At 39.2% G+C, this 24,899-nt stretch overlaps 2 protein-coding genes and 1 pseudogene across 2 annotated transcripts; 2 read left to right on the top strand and 1 right to left on the bottom strand.

Annotated features, from left to right (window-relative positions):
* Positions 1-344: 344 nt before the first annotated feature.
* On the top strand, positions 345-1,277 carry LOC133056450 (olfactory receptor 5W2-like). The gene has a single exon (XM_061141762.1). The coding sequence runs from the start codon at positions 345-347 to the stop codon at positions 1,275-1,277; it is 933 nt and encodes a 310-aa protein (XP_060997745.1).
* A 12,391-nt stretch (positions 1,278-13,668) lies between these two features.
* On the top strand, positions 13,669-18,713 carry LOC133063887 (terminal uridylyltransferase 7-like; annotated as a pseudogene).
* A 4,682-nt stretch (positions 18,714-23,395) lies between these two features.
* LOC133071712 (olfactory receptor 5D13-like) lies at positions 23,396-24,340 on the bottom strand. The gene has a single exon (XM_061164427.1). It carries the CDS (start codon positions 24,338-24,340, stop codon positions 23,396-23,398), a length of 945 nt encoding a protein of 314 aa, XP_061020410.1.
* Positions 24,341-24,899: the final 559 nt, after the last annotated feature.

Genomic DNA, 24,899 nt, shown 5'->3' with positions numbered 1-24,899 from the left:
AGATATAATGAGACATTAATTCATCCAAATATTCTTCTTGAAACAAGAAAGGTTATGCTCAGAGTAAGTAGTTTATAGATTGTAACATACCTTGGGAACAACATGTACATTTAGAACAAATTTCTCAACTGCCTATCTCACATATTTATATTATTATCAGGTAGACAGCAATGCCTCTTTAAAGAGTGACTATTGACCAACTCATTTTCTGGGTACAAAATGAAAATTGCAGAAATAAACTGTGTTCTTCCTTACAGATATACTATAAGCACCCAGAAGTGGTACATGTGTCTGTATCTTTTTCTTGATCATTTCCTCAAGAATTTAGAGAAGAGCATAGAAGAATGGAAATAGGAAATTGCTCATCCTTAACTGAATTCATACTGTTGGGAATTACTGATAACCCTGGGATTAAAGTAGCCCTATTTATCCTGTTTTTCCTTGTTTATCTCATTAACTTTCTGACAAATCTTGGAATGATTATTTTAATTAGGTTGGATCCCCAGCTGCACACACCCATGTACTTTTTCCTCAGCCATTTCTCTTTCTGTGACCTCTGCTATTCAACAGCAATTGGCCCCAAGATGTTGATAGACATTTTAGCCAAAAACAAATCAATCCCCTTCTATGGCTGCGCTCTGCAGTTCTTGGTCTTCTGTATCTTTGCCGATTCTGAGTGTCTCCTGCTGGCAGTGATGGCCTATGACTGGTACAAGGCCATCAGCAGCCCCTTGCTCTATGCAGTCAGCATGTCCAGCAGGCTGTGCTCCCTGCTCATGGCTGTGGTTTACATGCTGGGAATGACAGATGCTTTGATCCACATGACATTAGCATTCCGTTTATGCTTTTGTGGGTCAAATGAGATTAACCATTTTTTCTGTGACTTATCCCCACTTTACCTTCTCTCCTGCTCTGATACATGGGTCAATGAGTTGGCGTTATTCACTGTTTTTGGTTTTATTGAATTAAGTTCCATTTCAGGAGTCCTTGTTTCTTATTCTTATATCATTCTAGCAGTCTTGAAGATCCACTCTACAGAAGGGAGGCTCAAAGCTTTCTCCACCTGCACCTCCCATCTAACTGCTGTGGCAATTTTCCAGGGAACTATACTCTTCATATATTTCAGACCCAGTTCTTCCCACACTCTAGATCAAGACAAAATTACCTCATTGTTTTACACCCTTGTGATTCCCATGTTAAACCCTCTGATATATAGTGTATGGAACAAGGATGTGAAAGATGCCCTAGAAAAGATAAAAGATAAAAGATGGTTTTAAATATTTATATTTGGCATATGTGCACCCATTCATTTTATTTATTGCATAAATAACTTATTTACTGTAAAATTATTTTGAATGTTACGAGAAAAACAAAGATGTCTCCAATAATTTAATTGATAAAATGAGTATTCATTCTAAAGGCTCAATTTTAAGAAATGTTGCATACTTCATTATATGTCTAAAATTTATAAATAATATCCCCTCTATTCAGAAAGTTTTTCAACCTTTCTAGTTTTGCTAAATCTTCGTCCATTCTTTCATTCAAATATCAATTCACTGTTTTTATAGTACATTATGTGTTTACTAAATGAAGTCTGAGCATTTAAGTGTTTTGTGTTCCATGGCACTTTGAATAGCTTCTATACTAATAAATCTTATCTGTTTGAAGTAACCAACACTGATTACATAAATACCAAATAATTCATACTAACCTCAATATCATCATGAAGTAAAAACAATAGGTAATAAGTATAAAGACAATCCTAAATTACTTTTTTTTAAAGGCTTCATCAAATGGAGATTAGCATGTAAAAGAGAAATGATGCATGCTGTTATAGCAGAAGATAGCAGGAAGAGGGCCTGACAATTATAGAGGTCTGAAGGTGGACAAGGCCATGACTTTTTAGAAGTATTTTTAAGGAAGGAAAAAAGTAAATTCTACCCTCCTAGTACATGTTGGCAGATCTAATAACTAAATTTATGTGAAAGAGATTAACAAGAGGAAAAAATGTTTAGTTACGCACACAGATGGGATCCACAGAACATGAGAGACCCCAAAGGCGGTAAAGGCGGCGGATATGATCTCACTGTGTCTTCACGTCTTAACCATGCGTGACTTTGACAAAGGAGAAAGCGGTAGGAGTCGGAAAATGAACAGGAATGGAAGGCCACTCACCAGGAAGTGAAAAGAGCAAATGTTTGGTAGACAAATGTTTCCTGGGATGCACAGAAACATTGAGTCATAGAGAGAAATTATAACAGATTTTTTTAGCTTCCTCCCTGTCTAGGACACCTAGTTCATACTATTCTGTAGTCCCCATCTATGATAATAGTTCCTTCTTTGAAACATGAGATCTATCTAAATTATTTTAGACAGCTAAGGGCAAGTTAAAGAAAAAAAAAAAAAAACCTTTCTGTGTCATTTGCATCTTAAAAACATTCAGCCTACCCACAGGAACTGCTGCCCACTACCTTTCTGACCCCACCCCCACTGGCTCCCTTTCCCTGCAGCCAGTACCAGCTCCTTCCCTGCTGACCTCCAATCAAACTGTGTAGATTCCTATCATGGCCTCCACACTGCCCCTTTTTTCACCTAGATATTACCTAGAATGATCTCTTGTATATAATAAGTCAGCATTCAAGAGATATGCATGGAATGAATGAATGAATAACCATAAAATGGGGATACCCATAATGCCATAGGATTCTTGTGGAGTTTAATAAGAAAATATATATAAAGTGATTAAAATAGAAGTATTTGGCACCATAAAAAATACTTATCTCAATATAGTTGTCATACTAAAGAGCCATATTTTGGGGTGGCAACTTTTGCTCTCTTATAGAATCATAGTTTTGAAAACATGGATAAACCTCGAGGGCATTATGTTAAGTGAAATAAGTCAGACAAAGTAAAGACAAATGCTGTATATTCTCCTTTATATGGAATCTAAAAAAGTTGAACTCAAAGAACCCGAGTAGAACTCAAAGAACCCTCCACGGGATAGAGGAGTTGGGGAAGGGAATATTGATGTTGATCAGATGGTTCAGATTTTCTGTTATAACATGAATAGTTTCTGGGGATTTAAGGCACAATGCAATGACTATATTTGACAATGCTGTTTTGTACGCTTGAAATTTGCTCAGAAAATATATCTTAAATTTTCCCAACACAATCGAAAAGTGATAACTATGTGAGGTTTGCTGTTGCTGTTTAGTCCTTAAATTGTGTCCAACTCTTTTATTACCCTGTGGACTATAGCCCACCAGGCCCCCCTGTTCATGTGATTTCCCAGCAAGAATACTGGAGTGGGTTGCCATTACCTTCTCCAGGACATCTTCCCAACCCAGGGACTGAACAAGCATCTCCTGCACTGACAGGCAATTTTCTTTACCACTGAGCCAGCAGAAAAGACCATATGAGGTAATAGACCTGTTTGTTAACCTTGTAACTGTTATCATCTCACATATTATTATCAAAACATACATTATCTACCTTAAGGAAAATGATGATGTCAATTACATCTTAATAAAACTGGGGGGAAAAAAGTACAAATGGTTAGGTTATAAAGAGCAATGGAAAGTGCCTTGAAAACCTGTATCATTGTGCTTTAATTACCAATAATCAACACTTCTATCATCCCTTCATGTTGATTAATGCCTTTATTCACCTACAGGCCCTTCTAATCTTTCCTACAGCAGCAAGGAAACTTAGTGTGCTTGGGGGAAAATGCAATGAACTAAAATCTGTGTCACAATATTGAATATTTTAGGGACAGATGACTATTCTCAGAATGTGACCATTTGGGTGGATACTTGCTTCAGTACTATTGTTTCAGTGTTACCAGCTGGTGGTGTGTTAGTCACTCAGTTGTGTCCGATTCTTTGCATCCCTACGGACTGTAACTCACCAGGCTCCACTATCCATGGAATTCTCCAGGCAAGAATACTGGAGTGGGTAGCCATTCCCTTCTCCAGGAGGTTTTTCCAACCCAGGGATCAAACTCCAGTCTCCTGCATTGCACAGGTATTCTTTATTGCCTTAACTACCACAGAAGACATCCGAGGTACCTAGAAATCCATAAATATAGAATTATTGTTGCTTGCTTAAATCTGTTGCCTAGAATTTCTCCTAAAAACATGTTTTTCTAGTTATTAAAGAACACATTCTTAATGAGACCAGAAATTCATTGAGAGCTAAACTAGATTACATAATTTGTAATAATAGTCTAGCTTCAAAAACTCAGTTTTAAATCATTGAAGGGAAGATAGTCTACATGATCTGAAGGAGAAGCCTTGTTTAAGAAGCTAAAATTATGTCTTGGTTAAACAAAATGTAACTGGAGGGACTTTTGTATCCCTGAAGACTCAGAAAAACCTGACAGAATAACTAATTTGAAAGGAATCAGAAGACAAGAACAAGGAAAACGTTATATCCTCACAATGTGTACCAGAGAAGTCAACAGTGGTGTTAAACAACTTGAGTACCAGAAATGCTTGTTTCTTGAATTTAATTAGTGCACAGTGATTGCAATTAGTTACATGGTTTGAGCTTTGCCTTGAGAATATCCCCCACAAGAAAGAACTTTGGTATCTTAGTTTTGGGATCATCACACAAACGAAATATAGAATCCGTAAAAATTCATCAGTAGGAATCCCTTTTTTCAAATTTAGAAATGTTCCAATTCTGGTGGCTTTAGTCTGATGAGCATTCTATCTTTATGGAAAGCAGTGGAGGAAGACAGCAAACCAGCAAGCAGAAGAAAGAGACAATGAAAGCAAACTAACGTAAAGAAATCCTGTGCATCCCCAAATTGCCAGATGAGGTTTCTGAATAAATAGGAAAGTACCTGAAGTCTTTCAAGCATAATCTAGTATATGCCTGACACATCTTGCTTAACATCCTCTACAATTAATTAGATAACATACTAGATATGTGGTATTTTATACTAGTAAAGTAGATAGTATATAACAAGTCCAAAATGTTTTCTTGTTGTCCCTCAAGTCCACTTCTAAGGATTTCCATAAAGAGACCCTGGACATGAGAAATTATGTAAGCATACAATCATTCATTTTAGAGTTTATGATATAAGTAATTGAATATACATTTTTGTGTATAAACAGTGCTTCTTTCCACTAAATTGACATTGAAAATAGCAAATGAGTATGAATAACTGCATGTAAACCAGTAGATGAGTGAAATGAATGAATACACATCAGAGGAAAGGAATATAATGCTTCTGTTCAGAAAAATTTACATGTAACTGTGTTGATTAAGGTCATTTTATGTTTAAAATCCGAGTTTATACAAGAATACATGGGCCTCTCTGAGCAGTGTGAGTCAAGTTGGGTTTTCCCATCTTTATATAGAATTTTTAATTGCCACAATAAATTTAATGGATGTGCATATGTGTGTATTGTGCATCTCTGTGTTTGCACTATTGTGGAGTTAAAACAGTGCACCTTTATTGGAGTTGGCTAAGCATATGTGATAAATGTTGGGTGAGTGGGAAATTTTAATTAAGTATAGGACTGAACTCTGAAGAGATAGGGGCAAAAGAATAATAGGAAAAATCTATATTTCTGTCTGGATAATCCTGCATATGAAACCGTGTTGTGCTCGGTCGCTCAGTCGTGTCCAACTCTTTGTGACCCCATGGACTGTAACCCACCAGGCTCCTCTATCCATGGAATTTTTCAGGCAAGAATACTGGAGTGGTTGCCATTTCCTCCTCCAGGGGATCTTTCCCACCCAGGGTTCTTTCCCACATCTCTTGTGCCTTCTGTATTGGCAGGTGGATTCTTTACCACTAGCATATTTGTCACATATTTCTGAGAACAAAATAATTGAAAAATCCAGAGCTCAGAAACAGACATAGAAATATACCTTAAATTATTCCAGAAACAACACTGAATGTGCCGGAAGAGAGAACCACACCGAAGAACACATCACGAGTTTAGTCACAGGTACTAATATTTTGCAGTATGACTTTCTTAGATATATTTTACTTGTTCTCAGGGTTTTTTTGTTTGTTTGTTTGTTTGTTTTCTTTTCACTAAAATAAAAGTGTTCACCTCTAGTAAACAAAGTTGCATCATGTATTTTGGAAAAATCTTAATTCAGTTCAGTTCAGTCACTCAGTAGTGTCCAACTATTTGCAACCCCATGAATCACAGCACACCAGGCCTCCCTGTCTATCACCAATTCCTGGAGGTCACCCAAACTCATGTCCATTGAATTGGTGATGCCATCTCATCCTCTGTCATCCCCTTCTTCTCCTGCCCTCAACCTTTCCCAGCATCAGGGTCTTTTCAAATCAGTCAGCTCTTCTTATCAGATGGCCAAAGTATTGGAGTCTCAGCTTCAACATCAGTCCTTCCAATGAGCCCAGGACTGATCTCCTTTAGGATGGACTGGTTGGATCTCCTTGCAGTCCAAGGAACTCTCAAGAGTCTTCTCCAACACCACAATTCAAAGACATCAATTCTTCGGTGCTCAGCTTTCTTTAGGAGAAGGCAATGGCAACCCACTCCAGTACTCTTGTCTGGAAAATCCCGTGGACGGAGGAGCCTGGTAGGCTGCAGTCCATGGGGTGGCTAAGAGTCGGACACGACTGAGTGACTTCACTTTCACTTTTCACTTTTATGCACTGGAGAAGGAAATGGCAACCCACTCCAGTGTTCTTGCCTGGAGAATCCCAGGGACGGGGGAGCCTGGTGGGCTGCCATCTATCAGGTCACACAGAGACGGACATGACTGAAGTGACTTACAGCAGCTGCAGCAGCAGATTTCTTTATAGTCCAACTCTAACATCCATACATGACCACTAGAAAAACCATAGTCTTGACTAGATGGACCCTTGTTGACAAAGTAATGTCTCTGCTTTTTAATATGCTGCCTAGGTTGGTCAAAACTTTCCTTCCAAGGAGTAAGGGGCTTCTGATCAATCACCATCTACAGTGACTTTGGAGCCAAAAAAATAAAATAAAATAAAGTCAGCCACTGTTGCCATTGTTTCCCCTTCTATTTCCACGAAGTAATGGGACCAGATGACATGATCTTAGTTTTCTGAATGTTGAGCTTTAAGCCAACTTTTTCACTCTCCTCTTTCACTTTCATCAGGAGGCTCTTTAGTTCTTCACTTTCTCTCATAAGGGTGGTATCATCTACATATCTGAAGTTATTGATATTTCTCCAGGCAACCTTGATTCCAGCTTGTGATTCCTCCAGTCCACGTATCTCCTGATGTACTCTGCATATAAGTTAAATAAGCAGGGTGACAATATACAGCCTTGACATGCTCCTTGTCCTATTTGGAACCAGTCTGTTGTTCCATGTCCAGTTCTAACTGTTGCTTCCTGACCTGCACACAGGTTTCTCAAGAGGCAGTTCAGGTGGTCTGGTATTCCCATATCCTTCAGAATTTTCCACAATTTATTGTGATCCACACAGTCAAATGCTTTGGCATAGTAAATAAAGCAAAAATAGATGTTTTTCTGGAACTCTCTTGCTTTTTTGATGATCCAATGGATGTTGACAATTTGATCTCTGGTTCCTCTGCCTTTTTTAAAACGAGCTCGAATATCTGGAAGCTCACGGTTCACGTATTGTTGAAGCCTGGCTTGGAGAATTTTGAATAAACTCTTTAGATTTTCTGAAATCTGTATTAGCTTAGAAAGGGCAGGATCTCTAAATTGAACATGACCAGTGTTAATAAACTACATTCAAGGACTATTTGTGAGAGACCCTTCTGATAATGGAAGTGTCATTTCTGTGATTCTGAAAACTGCAAGAGAGTCAAATGTTTATAGAATATGCAGCTACAGCTAAAGACTTAAAATTAAACAAAGAAAAATATTCCAATGTACAGTACTCAGTAATAGGAGCACTCATATAAGTCTTTAAGTGCATTACTTATGTCATTTTAGCTTTTTAAAATCTCATGTGACAACTATATTCATTAAGGAGACATCATCTAAAGTCTTATCCAGGTGAAGAGTTAGCCACCTAGTCGTGTCCATCTCTTTGTGACCCCATGGACTGTAGCTGGGCTGATCTGTCCGTGGGATTCTCCAGACAAGAATACTGGAGTGGGTTGCCATTCCTTCTCCAGGGCATCTTCCTGACCCAGGAATCAAACCTGGGTCTCCTGCATTGCAGAGGGATTCTTTACCATCTGAGCCACCAGGTAAGGTCTCTTACCTAGGTGAGCACAGTACTAAATATTATGAATTTAGTCAGAAATTTTCATTTATTTTCATCTTTCACTCATCCAGCAAGTATTCATTGAAGGCCAAATGTGTTTTCTAGGTAATTTGCTAGGCATTAGAGATATAAGATACAATAGTAATACCAGAAACTTCTACTCTCTTGGAGTGTATACAGGGAGAAGCTAATGAGACAAATAAATTATTGCATGTATTAAACATATCATGTTTCTAAGAAAAAAAATATTGTTAAGGGGATAAAGAGTGATTATCTCATTATATTAGGTTTTCAGAAAAGAATCTTCTTGTAAGGTGGTATTTGAACAGGCACATACATGATTTAATAGAAATATATTTATTAACAGTGGATTGAGCGCTAAAATATTTTGCAGTCTATTAACTTCCTTACAAGGTGTTTCATGTTTTTATATTTCAAGCTATTATGTCAGCGAGGATGTCAGTATGTATAGTGTATGTCACTGAGTTCAGTGTGAGGATTGGCACGGTATGAAACAGACTGTATTTGAACAATCACTTATGAGCATTTGGAACTGAGCATGCTATAGAGGGCTTCCAGGTGGCCCTAGTGATAAGGTACCTGCAGGAGACATAAGCGGTTCTGGCTCAGTCCCTGCGTCTGAAAGATCCCCTTGGGGAAGGCATGGCAACCAACTCCAATATTCTTTCCTGGAGAATCCCATGGGCAGAGGATCCTGGCGGGCTAAAGTCCAGGGTCTCAAAAGAGTCAGACACGAGTGAAATGACTTAGCACACAGCATGCACGTGCTATAGAGAGAAAGGATGATGATATGTGGGAGACACAGGGAGACAGGACTCTGTGATGCCCACAGGTAGAAAGTATCTTTAAAATAGTGACAGAAGTGAAAGCTAGTAAATGATGACTATGAACTTACTTGGTTCATTGAATTGGCTAAAGTAAAACAAGATCCAAAAGGGCAGCAGAATATTCATACAAAATATGTTAACTATGATGGACTCACAGTAGGCAATACAACTGAAAGGATGAGTTTAAGAAACAGTCTAGATTGGAGGAGCCAAGATGGCAGAGGAATAGGACGGGGAGACCACTTTCTCTCCTACAAATTCATCAAAAGAATAACTGAATGCTGAGCAAACTTCACAAAACAACTTCTGATCGCTAGCTGAGGTCATCAGGTGCCCAGAAAAGCAGCCCATTGTCTTCGAAAGGAGGTAGGACAAAATATAAAAGATAAAAAGAGAGACCAAAGAGCTAAGGACAGAGATCCGTCCCAGGAATGGAGTCTTAATAGAGAAAGTTTCCAGACACCAGGAAACCCTCGCACTGGCGGGTCTGGGGGAAGTTTTTGAATCTCAGAGGGCAACCTGATTGGGAGGGGAACAATAAATAAAACCTACAGATTATGAGCCTAAAAGCAACTCCCAGGAGAAAAGTACCCCAGACACCCGCATCCGCCACCAGCAAGTGGGGGCAGAACGGAGAGGAGCGGGCAGCATTGCTTAGGGTAAGGACCGGGCCTGAGTGCCCTGAGGACAATCGGAGGGATCTTTTGTGAGTTACCAACTTAAACTGTGGGATAGCAAAAGAGAGAGAGAAAATGAACTGGCCCGAACACACTGCCGGCCGTTCGCAGAACAAAGGGACCGAGCAAGTCCAGAGAAGAGCTCGCATGCTGCAGACCGGCCCAGCCCCACCGGAGGCAGGGGGGAGAAGAAAGGGGCAGGCTCGGCCCCAAGGACCACATTCCCTACTGCACTGCAAACAGGCCTCCAGTTTCTAATCAAAGACCTCCTGAGATTCTGGGTGGTCGACATCTGCCGGGAGGGTCACGGCGAGACACAGGGTCCAGGCACCCCACTGGCGCGGGCGGGGACTGGGGCTGGGGATGCGGAGGGGAGAAGGCACACCAGACCCGGGGAGAGTGCGCCCGCCAAGCTCCTGGCTGCCTGAGCCACTCGGTAGGCATAGGCACAAAACGCAGGCGCAGCTTTTTATTCCGCGCTTTTGTGGAACACCCAAGGGCTGGAACCGCCCACAGCGCAGGGCACGCTCCATATAGAACAGCCGGGAGCCTGAGCAGCGTAGACGGGGAAAGCAGTGCCAGCCCCTCCCCGCAGCGTGATGGAACTAGCAACCTGAATAAGAGTCCACCTCCACCCGCCTGTGTCAGGGCGGAAATTAGGCACTGAAGAGACCAGCAAACAGAAGCCAAATAAAGGGAACTGCTTCAGAAGGGACCAGTGCAACAGATTAAAATCCCTGTAGAAAACACCAACTACACTGGAAGGGGGCTGTAGATATTGAGGAGTGTAAGCTGGAACGAGGAGCTATCTGAAACTGAGCCGAACCCACACTGACCACAACAGCTCCAGAGAAATTCCTAGATATATTGTTACTTTTTTTTTTTTTAAAGTAAGAAAAAAATTTATTTTTTCTTTTTTCTTTTATTTTCTTTTAAAATTCCCTATTACTCACCCATTACTCCTTAACTTTCATTTTCATAGATTTTTACAATTTTTTTAATTAGGGAATTTTTTTTTTCTTTTTTTCCTTTTTTCTTCTTTTTTTCCCTTTTTGTCTTCTATTTTCTATTTTTCTTTTTCTCTTATTTCTTTTTAAATTCCACTATTACTCCTCTACTACTCCTTAATTTTCATTTTCAATACACTATAACCTCACACACACACAAAAAAAGAGAAGCCCTATTTTTAAATCGAACTTCATATATATTTCTAAAATTTTTTTGTATGTTTTGGTTTTTGTTTTTAATATAGTATTTTTAAGAGTCTAACCTCTACTCTAGATTTTTAATTTTTGTTTTTCAGTATGTGATATAAATTGTGGACATTTAAGAATCCAATATTCAGTTCCCATTTTTATTCAGGAGTGTGTTGATTACTCTCTCCCAATCTTGACTCTCTGTTTTCTACCTCAGAACACCTCTATTTCCTCCTTTCCCCTTCTCTTCCCAATCCAATTCTGTGAATCTTTGTGGGTGTCTGGGCTACGGAGAACACTCTGGGAACAGACAACTGCATAGATCTGTCTCTCTCCTCTTGAGTCCCCCTTTTTCTCCTCCTGCTCATCTCTATCTCCTCCCTCTCCTCTTCTTCATGTAACTCTGTGAACCTCTCTGGGTTTCCCCAACGGGGGAGAATCTTTTCACCATTAACCTAGAAGTTTTATTATCAGTGCTGTATAGTTGGAGAAGTCCTGAGACTACAGGAAGAAAAAAACTGAAATCCAGAGGCAGGAGACTTAAGCCCCAAACCTGAGAACACCAGAAAACTCCTGACTACATGGAACTTTAAGTAATAAGTGACCATCCAAAAGCTTCCATACCTACACTGAAACCAACCACCACCCAAGAGCCAATAAGTTTTAGAGCAAGACATACCACATAAATTCTCCAGCAATGCAGGAACATAGCCCTGAACGTCAACATACAGGCTGCCCAAGGTCACACCTAACACATAGATCCATCTCAAAACTCATTACTGGGCACTCCATTGCTCTCCAGAGAGAAGAAATCAAGTTCCATGCAAGAGAACACCGATGCAAGCTTCCCTAACCAGGAAACCTTGACAAGCCAATCGTCTAACCCCACCCACTGGGTAAAACCTCCACAATAAAAAGGAACCACAGACCTCCAGAATACAGAAAGCCCACTCCAGACACAGCAATCTAAACAAGATGAAAAGGCAGAGAAATACCCAACAGGTAAAGGAACATGAAAAATGCCCACCAAGTCAAACAAAAGAGGAGGAGATAGGGAATCTACCTGAAAAAGAATTTAGAATAATGATAATAAAAATGATCCAAAATCTTGAAAACAAAATGGAGTTACAGATAAATAGCCTGGAGACAAAGATTGAAAAGATGCAAGAAATGTTTAATAAAGACCTAGAAGAAATAAAAAAAGAGTCAATTAAAAATGAATAATGTAATGAATGAGATCAAAAACACTATGGAGGGAACCAAGAGTAGAATAACGGAGACAGAAGATAGGATAAGTGAGGTAGAAGATTAAATGGTGGAAATAAATGAAGCAGAGAGGAAAAAAGAAAAAAGGATCAAAAGAAATGAGGACAACCTCAGGGACCTCTGGGACAATGTGAAACGCCCCAACATTCGAATCATAGGAGTCCCAGAAGAAGAAGACAAAAAGAAAGGCCATGAGAAAATACTCGAGGAGATAATAGCTGAAAACTTCCCTAAAATGGGGAAGGAAATAGCCACCCAAGTCCAAGAAACCCAGAGAGTCCCAAACAGGATAAACCCAATGCAAAACACCCCAAGACACATATTAATCAAATTAACAAAGATCAAACACAAAGAACAAATATTGAAAGCAGCAAGGGAGAAACAACAAATAACACACAAAGGGATTCCCATAAGGATAACAGCTGATCTATCAATAGAAACCCTCCAGGCCAGAAGGGAATGGCAGGGCATACTGAAAGTAATGAAAGAGAATAACCTACAACCTAGATTACTGTACCCAGTAAGGATCTCATTCAGATATGAAGGAGAATTCAAAAGCTTTACAGACAAGCAAAAGCTGAGAGAATTCAGCACCACCAAACCAGCTCTTCAACAAATGCTAAAGGATCTTCTCTAGACAGGAAATGCAGAAAGCTTGTATAAACGTGAACCCAAAACAACAAAGTAAATGGCAACGGGACCACACCTATCAATAATTACCTTAAATGTAAATGGGTTGAATGCTCCAACCAAAAGACAAAGATTAGCTGAATGGATACAAAAACAAGACCCCTATATATGCTGTCTACAAGAGACCCACCTCAAAACAAGAGACACATACAGACTAAAAGTGAAGGGCTGGAAAAAAATATTTCATGCAAACGGAGACCAAAAGAAAGCAGGAGTCGCAATACTCATATCAGATAAAATAGACTTTCAAATAAAGGATGTGAAAAGAGACAAAGAAGGACACTACATAATGATCAAAGGATAAATCAAAGAAGAAGATACAACAATTATAAATATATATGCACCCAACATAGGAGCACCGCAATATGTATGGCAAATGCCAACGAGTATGAAAGAGGAAATTAACAGAAACACAATAATAGTGGGAGACTTTAATACCCCACTCACAACTATGGATAGATGAACTAAACAGAAAATTAACAAGGAAACACAAACCTTAAATGACACAATGGACCAGCTAGACCTAATTGATATCTATAGGACATTTCACCCCAAAACAATCAACTTCACCTTTTTCTCAAGTGCACACGGAACCTTCTCCAGAATAGATCACATCCTGGGCCATAAATCTGGTCTTGGAAAATTCAAAAAAATTGAAATCATTCCAGGCATCTTTTCTGACCACAGTGCAGTAAGATTAGATCTCAATTACAAGGAAGAGGTGGGGGGCCGGGGCGGAGGTGGTGAAGAGAAAGAAAACTGAAGTCGAAGACCATTGGAGATGCCACAAAACCTTATTTTGTGAGGTGTCCTAAAGAGCGAGGGACTACAGATGATGAGGATTTCAGAAGGGGTCACCCTCAACAAGATTATTTAATAATGGATGATTATGCTAAAGGCCATAGCAGTAAAATGGAAAAAGGCCTTCCCCCAAAAAAAAGTAACACCAGGGAACTATGGGAATACCCCCAGAAAAGGACCGTATGCTGTTTCTAGCAATCCATATGCATTTAAGAACCCAATTTACAGTCAACCCACTTGGCTCAATGACAACCACAAAGATCAGAGTAAGAGATGGCTCTCTGATGAACTTGCCAGTAATTCAGACAGTTGGAGAGAATACAAACCTGGACCTAGAATCCCTGTTATAAACCGACCAAGAAGAGACTCTTTTCGGGAAAGTGACGATGGATATAGGTGGCAGGATGGAAGAGGCTGCAGAACTGTAAGACGACTATTTCATAAAGAGCTGACAAACCTGGACACCATGTCAGAAATGGAAGCGGGAAGCCCTGAAAACAAGAAGCCGAGGTCCAGACCTCGGAAGCCACGGAGAACTAGAAATGACGAAAATGAACAGGATGGAGACTTGGAAGGCCCTGTGATCGATGAGTCTGTGCTTTCAATGAAGGAGCTGCTGGGCTTACAGCAGGCTGAGGAGTGGCTGAAACGAGACTGCATCGACAGGCTGAAAAGGCGACCAAGAAACTACCCTTCAGCAAAGTACACCTGCAAACTTTGTGATGTTTTAATTGAATCCATTGCATTTGCTCATAAGCATATCAAAGAGAAGAGGCACAAGAAAAACATTAAGATTGCTCTCTGAGATTATATGGGTCATCCTGTAGCAGATTTGGTTTCAAAAATTCGGATATAAACATTGACATTCAATTTCCAGCCATTATGTCTCAGCCAGATGTTCTCTTACTTGTCCAAGAATGTTTAAAGAACAATGACTCTTTTATTGATGTTGATGCGGATTTCCATGCGCGAGTGCCAGTGGTGGTGTGCAGAGAAAAGCAGAGTGGTCTTCTTTGTAAAGTGAGTGCAGGAAATGAAAATGCTTGTCTGACAACAAATCATTTAACTGCCCTTGGAAAACTAGAATCAAAGCTGGTTCCTCTGGTGATTGCATTTAGGTACTGGGCAAAGCTTTGCAGTATAGATCGCCCTGAAGAAGGAGGTTTGCCACCTTATGTGTTTGCTCTGATGGCCGTTTTCTTTCTTCAACAGAGGAAAGAACCTCTTCTGCCTGTTTATCTAGGATCATGGATTGAAGGATTCTCACTAAACAAATTAGGAAACTTCAACCTTAAAGAAATTGAGAACAACTCTGTGGTCTGGGAATACACTGATAATGTTGCAGGGGATGTGGACTCAACAAAAGAGGAGGCACCAAAGGAAATGGCCATTAAAAGGGGACAGGTATCATTAATATTTGATTCAAAACAGCAGCCTTCAGTACCAGTTGGGCAGCTCTGGGTGGAATTGCTCCGATTCTACGCTTTAGAATTTAATTTGGCTGATTTAGTGATAAGTATCAGTGTCAAAGAATCGATATCTCGTGAATCAAAGGATTGGCCCAAAAAACGCATTGCCATTGAAGATCCCTACTCTGTAAAAAGAAATGTGGCAAGGACCCTAAATAATCAACCTGTGTTTGAATATACACTTCATTGTTTAAGGACAACGTGTAAATATTTTGCTCTTCCACACAAAGTTATGAAATCCAGCCTTCCAAAGCCTCTGAGTACTGTCAGCTGTACTTCTGAACGTTCTAAAGAAATAGCAAAACATGATCCAGAGGTACAAGCGAAAGGTGATAAACTCAAAAACTCAGTTTTGGCTCAAGGTTCTGGTGCTGCCAGTTCAACTGCAAACACCTGCAAGGCACAGCCACTTACTCTTAAAGAGACTGCTAAAAACTTTGAAAGCCCATCAGCAGAGAAAATGGAAAACTCACACATCAGTGTCCACCTGGAAAACTCTGACTGTATTAAGGCAAGAGTCAGTTCTAGTGACTCTAAGGACATTGAAGTACATCATCAAGAAACAGGAAGTAAAAATAAGAAAGAAAAAAGTGGAAAGGAAGGCAAGCATCCTTTGACTGCTGATGATCAAGCTTTAAGTAGTAGCAAGTGTGGCACGCTTGTCACCTGTGGCAGCCCAGGAAATAAGGAGAAAGATGCCAATTTGGATCTAAAAGGCTTCAGAAATCCTATAGCTAAAGAGTATGATGAATTTCCTACTTCATATGCCAAGGCTGATATTGATGAAGAAAGCATAGAAGGTACCAGTGAACTCGGAGATGCTGTAAGCCACTTTACCCCTTCAAGACTGAGCCAGATATCAGGAATCCTTCACTCTGATGAGGAAGAGGAGGATGAGGAGGAGGACGAAGAACCAAGGCTCTCCATTTCCCGAAGGGAAGATGAGGATGACATTGCTAATGGAGACAAATTAGACAACACCTTCACTGGATCAGGGGATGAGGATGCCCTGTCTGAAGAGGATGTGGAATTAGATGGATCTACTAAGTATGATGACTTGAAAGAATGTGGAAAACACCATGTAGATGGAAATCTTCTAATGGAACTTAATAAAATCAGCCTTAAAGAAGAAAGTGTGTGTGAGGAAAATTCAACTGTGGACCAGTCTGATTTCCTCTATGAATTTAGTAAACTCACCTTCACCAAAGGCAAGTCTCCTACAGTGGTTTGCAGTTTATGCAAATGAGAGGGTCATCTAAAGAAGGACTGTCCTGAAGACTTCAAAAGAATCCAGCTGGAACCTTTGCCTCCATTAACACCCAAATTTTCAAATATCTTAGATCAAGTTTGCATTCAGTGTTACAAGGATTTTTCTCCAACTGTTCTAGAAGATCAGGCACGTGAACATATTCGGCAAAACCTAGAAAATTTCATAAGGCAGGAGTTTCCAGGAACTAAATTAAGCTTGTTTGGCTCCTCCAAAAATGGATTTGGGTTCAAACAGAGTGACCTTGATGTCTGCATGACAATTAACGGACTTGAAACTGCTGAGGGGTTAGACTGTGTAAAAACTATTGAAGAATTGGCAAGAGTCCTCAAAAAGCATTCAGGACTGAGAAACATCTTGCCTATTACAACAGCAAAGGTGCCGATTGTGAAGTTCTTCCATTTGAGAAGCGGTCTCGAAGTGGACATCAGTTTGTATAACACATTGGCCCTTCATAACACAAGACTCTTATCTGCTTACTCAGCCATTGATCCCAGAGTGAAATATTTGTGCTATACTATGAAAGTATTTACAAAGATGTGCGATATTGGTGATGCTTCTAGAGGCAGCTTATCGTCATACGCATATACGCTCATGGTGCTATATTTTCTTCAGCAGAGGAATCCACCAGTTATTCCTGTCCTTCAGGAGATATACAAAGGTGAAAAGAAACCTGAAATATTTGTTGATGGCTGGAATATTTATTTTTTTGATCAAATAGATGAACTGCCCAACTATTGGCCAGAATATGGAAAAAATACAGAATCTGTTGGGCAGCTGTGGTTGGGACTTCTTCGTTTCTACACAGAGGAATTTGATTTTAAAGAACATGTAATTAGCATCAGGAGAAAAAGTCTGCTTACAACTTTTAAGAAACAGTGGACATCAAAATACATTGTTATTGAAGATCCGTTTGATTTGAATCATAATCTTGGAGCCGGATTATCAAGGAAAATGACAAATTTTATAATGAAAGCATTTATTAATGGGAGAAGAGTATTTGGGATTCCAGTCAAAGGATTTCCAAAGGACTACCCCTCAAAAATGGAGTACTTTTTTGATCCAGATGTGCTAACTGAAGGAGAGCTGGCCCCAAATGATAGATGTTGCCGCATTTGTGGGAAAATCGGACAATTCATGAAGGACTGTCCTATGAGGAGAAAAGTGAGGTGACAGCGAGATCAGGAAGATACCCTGAACCAAAGATACCCTGAGAACAGAGACAAAAAAAGCAAAGAAGATAAAGAAATTCAAAACAAGTACACAGAGAGAGAGGTGTCAACAAAAGAAGATAAACCCATGCAGTGCACACCTCAGAAAGCCAAGCCAGTGAGGGCAGCCACTGAGCCAGGGAGAGAGAAAATCCTCAGGCCACCAGTGGAGAAGTAGAAGAGACCGGAGGACAAAGATTTAAGAGAAAAACGTTGTTTTATTTGTGGACGAGAAGGGCACATTAAAAAGGAATGCCCTCAGTTTAAAGTCTCTTCAGGTCTGTCTAAATCAGATTGTGTACTTGGATCCCCTTCTTTACAAAACCCTTTGAGACCAGCTGGCACATTTGTTCAGGCAGTGCTTTTACATGAAGACCAAAAGAAACAAAAAACATGTATATTTTTGAGTCCCCAGTCAGGTAGCCTTTCCAGTAAATATATGACTCAGGGAAAAGCCTCAGCGAAGAGGACCCAGCAGGAATCATGAGGGAAGGAAAATGCCGCATTCTAAATGGCCACTCAGGCGTCCCTATTCACTTTGAAAATTAGGTTCATTTTACAGGACACAGCAGCATAGATCAGGCTTCAACTTAACATTTAAGGGAAATGTCAGATTTTTTTTAACTTAGTGAAATTGTTAATGAGGAAAAAAATGTTTAATACAGTCTTACCTACTACAGATCCCTACAGATTTAAGGATTTCAATAGAAAGCCATGATGTATGTATTTAAGACAGGTTTAAAAAAAAAAAAATGTAACTATGGGCCAGTATTCATTGAATATAATTTCAAGCTTTTTAATTATTTCAAAGCACACTAAAAATAGTGGGCTGATAAACTCCAAGTAAATTAATCCTTTTTTTCCTTTATAAATCCTTTTTGTTTGTTTTGAAGAGGGGAAATTATATTTATTGTTGTCAACTGAATCCTTGTGTGAAAGCGTGTCAAACGTGTGAACTGCTACTGCTGTATTTACAATTTGCAAACCTTATTTTATTGATATTTGTAGAATTGATAACATGAACATGAATTACCACCTATTATGTGAGCCTCCTACGGATGAGCAGTGCCACTGAAGGGCTTTTAGTTTTTTCCCTCTCTAATTTTAAATTGGCATATAACTACTATGATCGTAAAAATGAAGTAAGGAAAACAAGAGTCCTGTTTGCTGCTAAAAACATTTGCAAAGGAAAAATGACAAAATAAAAGTAATTTTTACTTTTTATGATACTCCGAAATCAGGGTGGATGACTTTTAAAATCCCTGATGATTAAAGAGGCTGTCTCTGCCAATCACAAGTTTGATTGGTATCATTTAGATCTGACTGGAGCCTTCACAGAACTGTTTCTCTAATTCACGAGCCCTTCAGAAGTGGTCAGAACCATGACTCAGATTATCATTTTGAAATAAAATCAAGATTTCAACCTGTAAAAAAAAAAAAAAAAATCTCAATTACAGGAAAAAAATTGTTAAAAATTCAAACATATGAAGGCTAAATAACAGGCTTCTGAATAACCAACAAATCACAGAAGAAATCAAAAAAGAAATCAAAATATGCATAGAAATGAATGAAAATGAAAACACAACAACCCAAAACCTATGGGACACTGTAAAAGCAGTGCTAAGGGGAAGGTTCATAGCGTTACAGGCTTACATCAAGAAACAAGAAAAAAGCCAAATAAATAACCTAACTCTAAACCTAAAGCAATTAGAGAAGGGAGAAATGAAGAACCCCAGGATCAGCAGAAGGGAAGAAATCTTAAAAATTAGGGCAGAAATAAATGCAAAAGAAACTAAAGAGACCATAGCAAAAATCAGCAAAGCTAAAAGCTGTTTTTTTGAAAAAATAAACAAAATTAAAAAACCATTAGCAAGATTCATTAAGAAACAAAGAGAGAAGAACCAAATTAACAAAATTAGAAATGAAAATGGAGAGATCACAACAGACAACACTGAAATACAAAGGATCATGAGACTACTACCAGCAGCTCTACACCAATTAAATGGGCAACTTGGATGAAATGGACAAATTCTTAGAAAAGTATAACTTTCCAAAACTGAACCAGGAAGAAATAGAAGATCTTAACAGACCGATCACAAGCAAGGAAATTGAAACTGTAATCAAAAATCTTCCAGCAAACAAAAGCCCAGGACCAGATGGCTTCACAGCTCAATTCTACCAAAAATTTAGAGAAGAGCTAACACCTATCTTACTCAAACTCTTCCAGAAAATTGCAGATGAAGGTAAACTTCCAAACTCATTCTATGAGGCTGCCATCACACTAATTCCAAAACCAGACAAAGATGCCACAAAAAAAGAAAACTACAGGCCATGTCACTGTTGAACATAGATGCAAAAATCCTTAACAAAATTCTAGCAAACAGAATCCAACAACATATTAAAAAAATCATACATCATGACCAAGTGGGCTTTATCCCAGGAATGCAAGGATTCTTTAATATCCACAAATCAATCAATGTAATACACCTATTAACAAATTGAAAGATAAAAACCATATGATTATCTCAATAGATGCAGAGAAAGCCTTTGACAAAATTCAACACCCATTTATGATTAAAACTCTCCAGAAAGCAGGAATAGAAGGAACATACCTCAACATAATAAAAACTATATATGACAAACCCACAGAAAGCATTACCTTCAATGGTGAAAAATTGAAAACATTTCCCCTGAAATCAGGAACAAGACAAGGGTGCCCACTCTCACCACTACTATTCAACATAGTTTTGGAAGTTTTGGCCACAGCAATCAGAGCAGAAAAAGAAGTAAAAGGAATCCAGATAGGAAAAGAAGAAGTGAAACTCTCACTGTTTGCAGATGACATGATCCTCTACATAGAAAACCCTAAAGACTCTACCAGAAAATTACTAGAGCTAATCAATGAATATAGTAAAGTTGCAGGATATAAAATTAACACACAGAAATCCCTTGCATTCCCATATACTAACAATGAAAAAACAGAAAGAGATATTAAGGAAACAATACCATTCACCATTGCAACAAAAAGAATAGAATACTTAGGAGTATATCTACCTAAAGAAACAAAAGACCTATACATAAAAAACTATCAAACACTGATGAAAGAAATCAAAGAGGACACAAACAGATGGAGCAACATACCGTATTCACGGATTGGAAGAACCAATATTTTCAAAATGGCTATTCTACCCAAAGCAATCTATAGATTCAAAGCAATCCCTATCAAGCTACCAACAGTATTTTTCACAGAACTTGAACAAATAATTTCACAATTTGTATGGAAATACAAAAAACCTCGAATAGCCAAAGTAATCTTGAGAAAGAAGAATGGAACTGGAGGAATCAACCTGACTGACTTCAGACTCTACTACAAAGCCACAGTCATCAAGACAGTATGGTACTGGCACAGAGAGAAATATAGATCAATGGAACAGAATAGAAAGCCCAGAGATAAATCCACGAATCTATGGACACCTTATCTTGACAAAGGAGGCAGGGACATACAATGTAAAAAAGACAACCTCTTTAACAAGTGGTGCTGGGAAAACTGGTCAACCACTTGTAAAAGAATGAAACTAGAACACTTTCTAACACCATACACAAAAATAAACTCAAAATGGATTAAAGATCTAAATGTAAGACCGGAAACTATAAAACTCCTAGAGGAGAACATAGGCAAAACACTCTCCGACATAAATCACAGCAAGATCCTCTATGACCCACAGCCCAGAATATTGGAAATAAAAGCAAAAATAAACAAATGGGACCTAATGAAACTTAAAAGCTTTTGCACTACAAAGGAAACTATAAGTAAGGTGAAAAGACAGCCCTCAGATTGGGAGAAAATAATAGCAAATGAAGCAACAGACAAAGGATTAATCTCAAAAATATACAAGCAACTCCTGCAGCTCAATTCCAGAAAAAATAAATGACCCAATCAAAAGATGGGCAAAAGCACTAAACAGACATTTCTCCAAAGAAGACATACAGATGGCTAACAAACACATGAAAAGATGCTCAACATCACTCATTATCAGAGAAATGCAAATCAAAACCACAATGAGGTACCATTACACGCCAGTCAGGATGGCTGCTATCCAAAAGTCTACAAGCAATAAATGCTGGAGAGGGTGTGGAGAAAAGGGAACCCTCTTACACTGTTGGTGAGAATGCAAACTAGTACAGCCGGTATGGAGAACAGTGTGGAGATTTCTTAAAAAACTGGAAATAGAACTGCCATATGACCCAGCAATCCCACTTCTGGGCATACACACTGAGGAAACCAGATCTGAAAGAGAAACATGCAGCCCAATGTTCATCGCAGCACTGTTTATAATAGCCAGGACATGGAAGCAACCTAGATGCCCATCAGCAGACGAATGGATAAGGAAGCTGTGGTACATATACACCATGGAATATTACTCAGCTGTTAAAAAGAATTCATTTGAATCAGTTCTAATGAGATGGATGAAACTGGAGCCCATTATACAGAGTGAAGTAAGCCAGAAAGATAAAGAACATTACAGCATACTAACACATATATATGGAATTTAAAAAGATGGTAATGATAACCCTATATGCAAAACAGAAAAAGAGACACAGAAGTACAGAACAGACTTTTAAACTCTGTGGGAGAAGGTGAGGGTGGGATGTTTTGAAAGAATAGCATGTATATTATCTATGGTGAAACAGATCACCAGCCCAGGTGAGATGCATGAGACAAGTGCTCGGGCCTGGTGCACTGGGAAGACCCAGAGGAATCGGGAATTAGCCTCCAACTAATAAAAAAAAAAAAAAAGAAACAGTCTATGCTCAGCTGTAGCACCAGCCAGAAGGATGGAACACGGTTTCTGGGGCACAACAGCTGTGTAAAGCACAGGCTTACCAACAACCAGGAAGCAGTTATGTACCAACAATCCTAAAAATGAGTTGTTGTTTTGGTTTTTTTGTTTTTTTTTTTTTTTAATTTATTTTTATTAGTTTGAGGCTAATTACTTTACAATATTGTAGTGGTTTTTGCTATACATTGACATGAATCAGCCATGGATTTACATGTGTTCCCCATCCCGAGCTCCCCTCCCACCTCCCTTTTTTTTTTTTTTTTTAAGAATTGTGTATGCTTTAGGAGGAAAAAGAGAGAAGCAGAAGTCACACACCCTCCTTCCGTGTGTGCCTCTGTGTATCTTTTTCTGTCTTATAAGGACACTCTCATTGGATTTGGGGTTCACTTTAAGCTCATCTTGACTCTTACCTTAATTACATCTGCAAAGATCTTATTTCCAAATATGGTGACATTCTGAGTTTTGGGTGACATGGATATTTGGGAGACACTATTCACCCACAGTGCTTCAATGTTGGCTCAGAAGGTGAAGAATCTCCCTGAAATGCAGGAAACCCAGGTTCATTCCCTGGGTCAGGAAGATCCCCTGGAGAAGGCAATTGCTACCCACTCCAGTATTCTTGCCTGGAGACTTCCATGGACAGAAGAACCTGGCAGGTTACAGTTCATGGGGTGACAAAGAGTCAGACATGACTGAACAACTCACAGTTTCACTTTGCATACACTCACAACACACATCATTTTACACATGATATACAGCTATTTTATTTGACATTGAACTGAACAGAACCTAAGAGATCAAATAGACAATTTATGACTGTAAATTTATGATCTAGTGAGTTGACTACATAATTTGAGTCATCATCTCTACAAGAAGATTTAAATAACAGTATGCAATAGATCAAATTTCTTTTGGAAATACATATCTTCAACCAAATTGTATTAAGTGATTCAGTAATTTCCTGACACTCTCTTTTACATCTTTGTTCCTGAGGCTATAGATCAGAGGGTTCAGCATGGGACTTACCACTGTATAAAAGACAGAACTTTCTTTGACCATGAGCCATGAGTTTTTGGACCTGGGTACACAATAAAGGAACAGGATAGTCCCATGGAACATGGTGATGGCGATCAGATGGGCGGCACAAGTAGAGAAGGCTTTTTGGCACCCCCCAGCAGAGGGCATTTTTCTGATAGTGGCAAAAATGGAAATATAAGTAGTGAGGATAATTGCCAGGCTGCCCACCTCATTGAATATGGCGATGGCAAAACAGAGCACTTGGCTGATGAAGGGGTCAGAGCAGGAGACAGAGACAATGACAGAGTGCTCACAGAGGAAATTATTTATGATGCTAGACCCAGAGAAGGATAACGCCAGGAGAGAACAGGTGAGTGTCAGGGAGCAGACTACACCCCACGTGTAGGGACTGGCCACTAACGATGCACAGAGCTTTGGGGACATGACCACTGGGTAGAGTAGAGGCTTACAAATGGCCACAAATTGGTGATAGGCCATCACTGCCAACATGAACACCTCTGCCACTGCAAACATACAAGCCGAGAAGAACTGCATGATGCATCCCGTGAAAGAGATGGTTCTGTCTTCCATAACCAAATTCTCCAAGAGTTTGGGTGTAACTGTGGTGGAATAGCAGAAATCAACAAAGGACAAGTGACTGAGAAAAAAGTACATGGGGGTGTGGAGTTTGGGACTGATCCTGATGATGGCGATCATGCCCAGGTTCCCCACCACGGTGACTGCATAGACGGTGAGGAAAACCAGGAACAAGGGTACCTGGAGATTGGGATATTCTGAGAAGCCCAAGAGGGTGAATGTGGCTCTGGCACTCTGATTTCCTTCAGCAAACCACATAATTGTTGGAGAAAATCTGAGACAGTGATAATAAAATAATAACAATATTAATGATGACGGTGCATGGATATCATATTTATCGCACAGCAGACATTGTGTTAAAATATTGGTACCTTCGTTTTACCACTAAATAACACTTTGAATTTCAAAACAAGCAGTCTCATATTTTACAAAGGGAAATGGAAGCATATATGAGTCAAGACACGTGTTTGAATTAACACAGCCTGCTAGTGATGAGTTAGGTTTGAAGTTGATCATGAGTGACAGAAACTGAATTTAGTTTAGAGTTAAAGAGACATATTTCTTTAGTGTTGTAGAAAAACATATTTTTCTCAGTTCCACCAATCTGAAGGTCTGTGCTGTTTAGTGGGAGTAACATAACAAAAAAATGAAAACATAGCACTCAAATTTATTTTAAAAAGCAGGAGGAGTAATATTTTTAGAGGCCATAGTACTTCTATCATTATGTTCAAACTGAAGATCATTGAAAAGGCAGAGGTCATGAGTCACCACAATAATTTTCACCTTTTGGAAAACATAAATGGACAACGAAGGAAAT

Source organism: Dama dama, chromosome 1 (genome assembly GCF_033118175.1).
Source record: "Dama dama isolate Ldn47 chromosome 1, ASM3311817v1, whole genome shotgun sequence".
Classification (NCBI taxonomy): Eukaryota; Metazoa; Chordata; class Mammalia; order Artiodactyla; family Cervidae; genus Dama; species Dama dama.
Note: the sequence above shows the minus strand (reverse complement) of the source record. Positions and strands in the feature narration are given on the sequence as shown.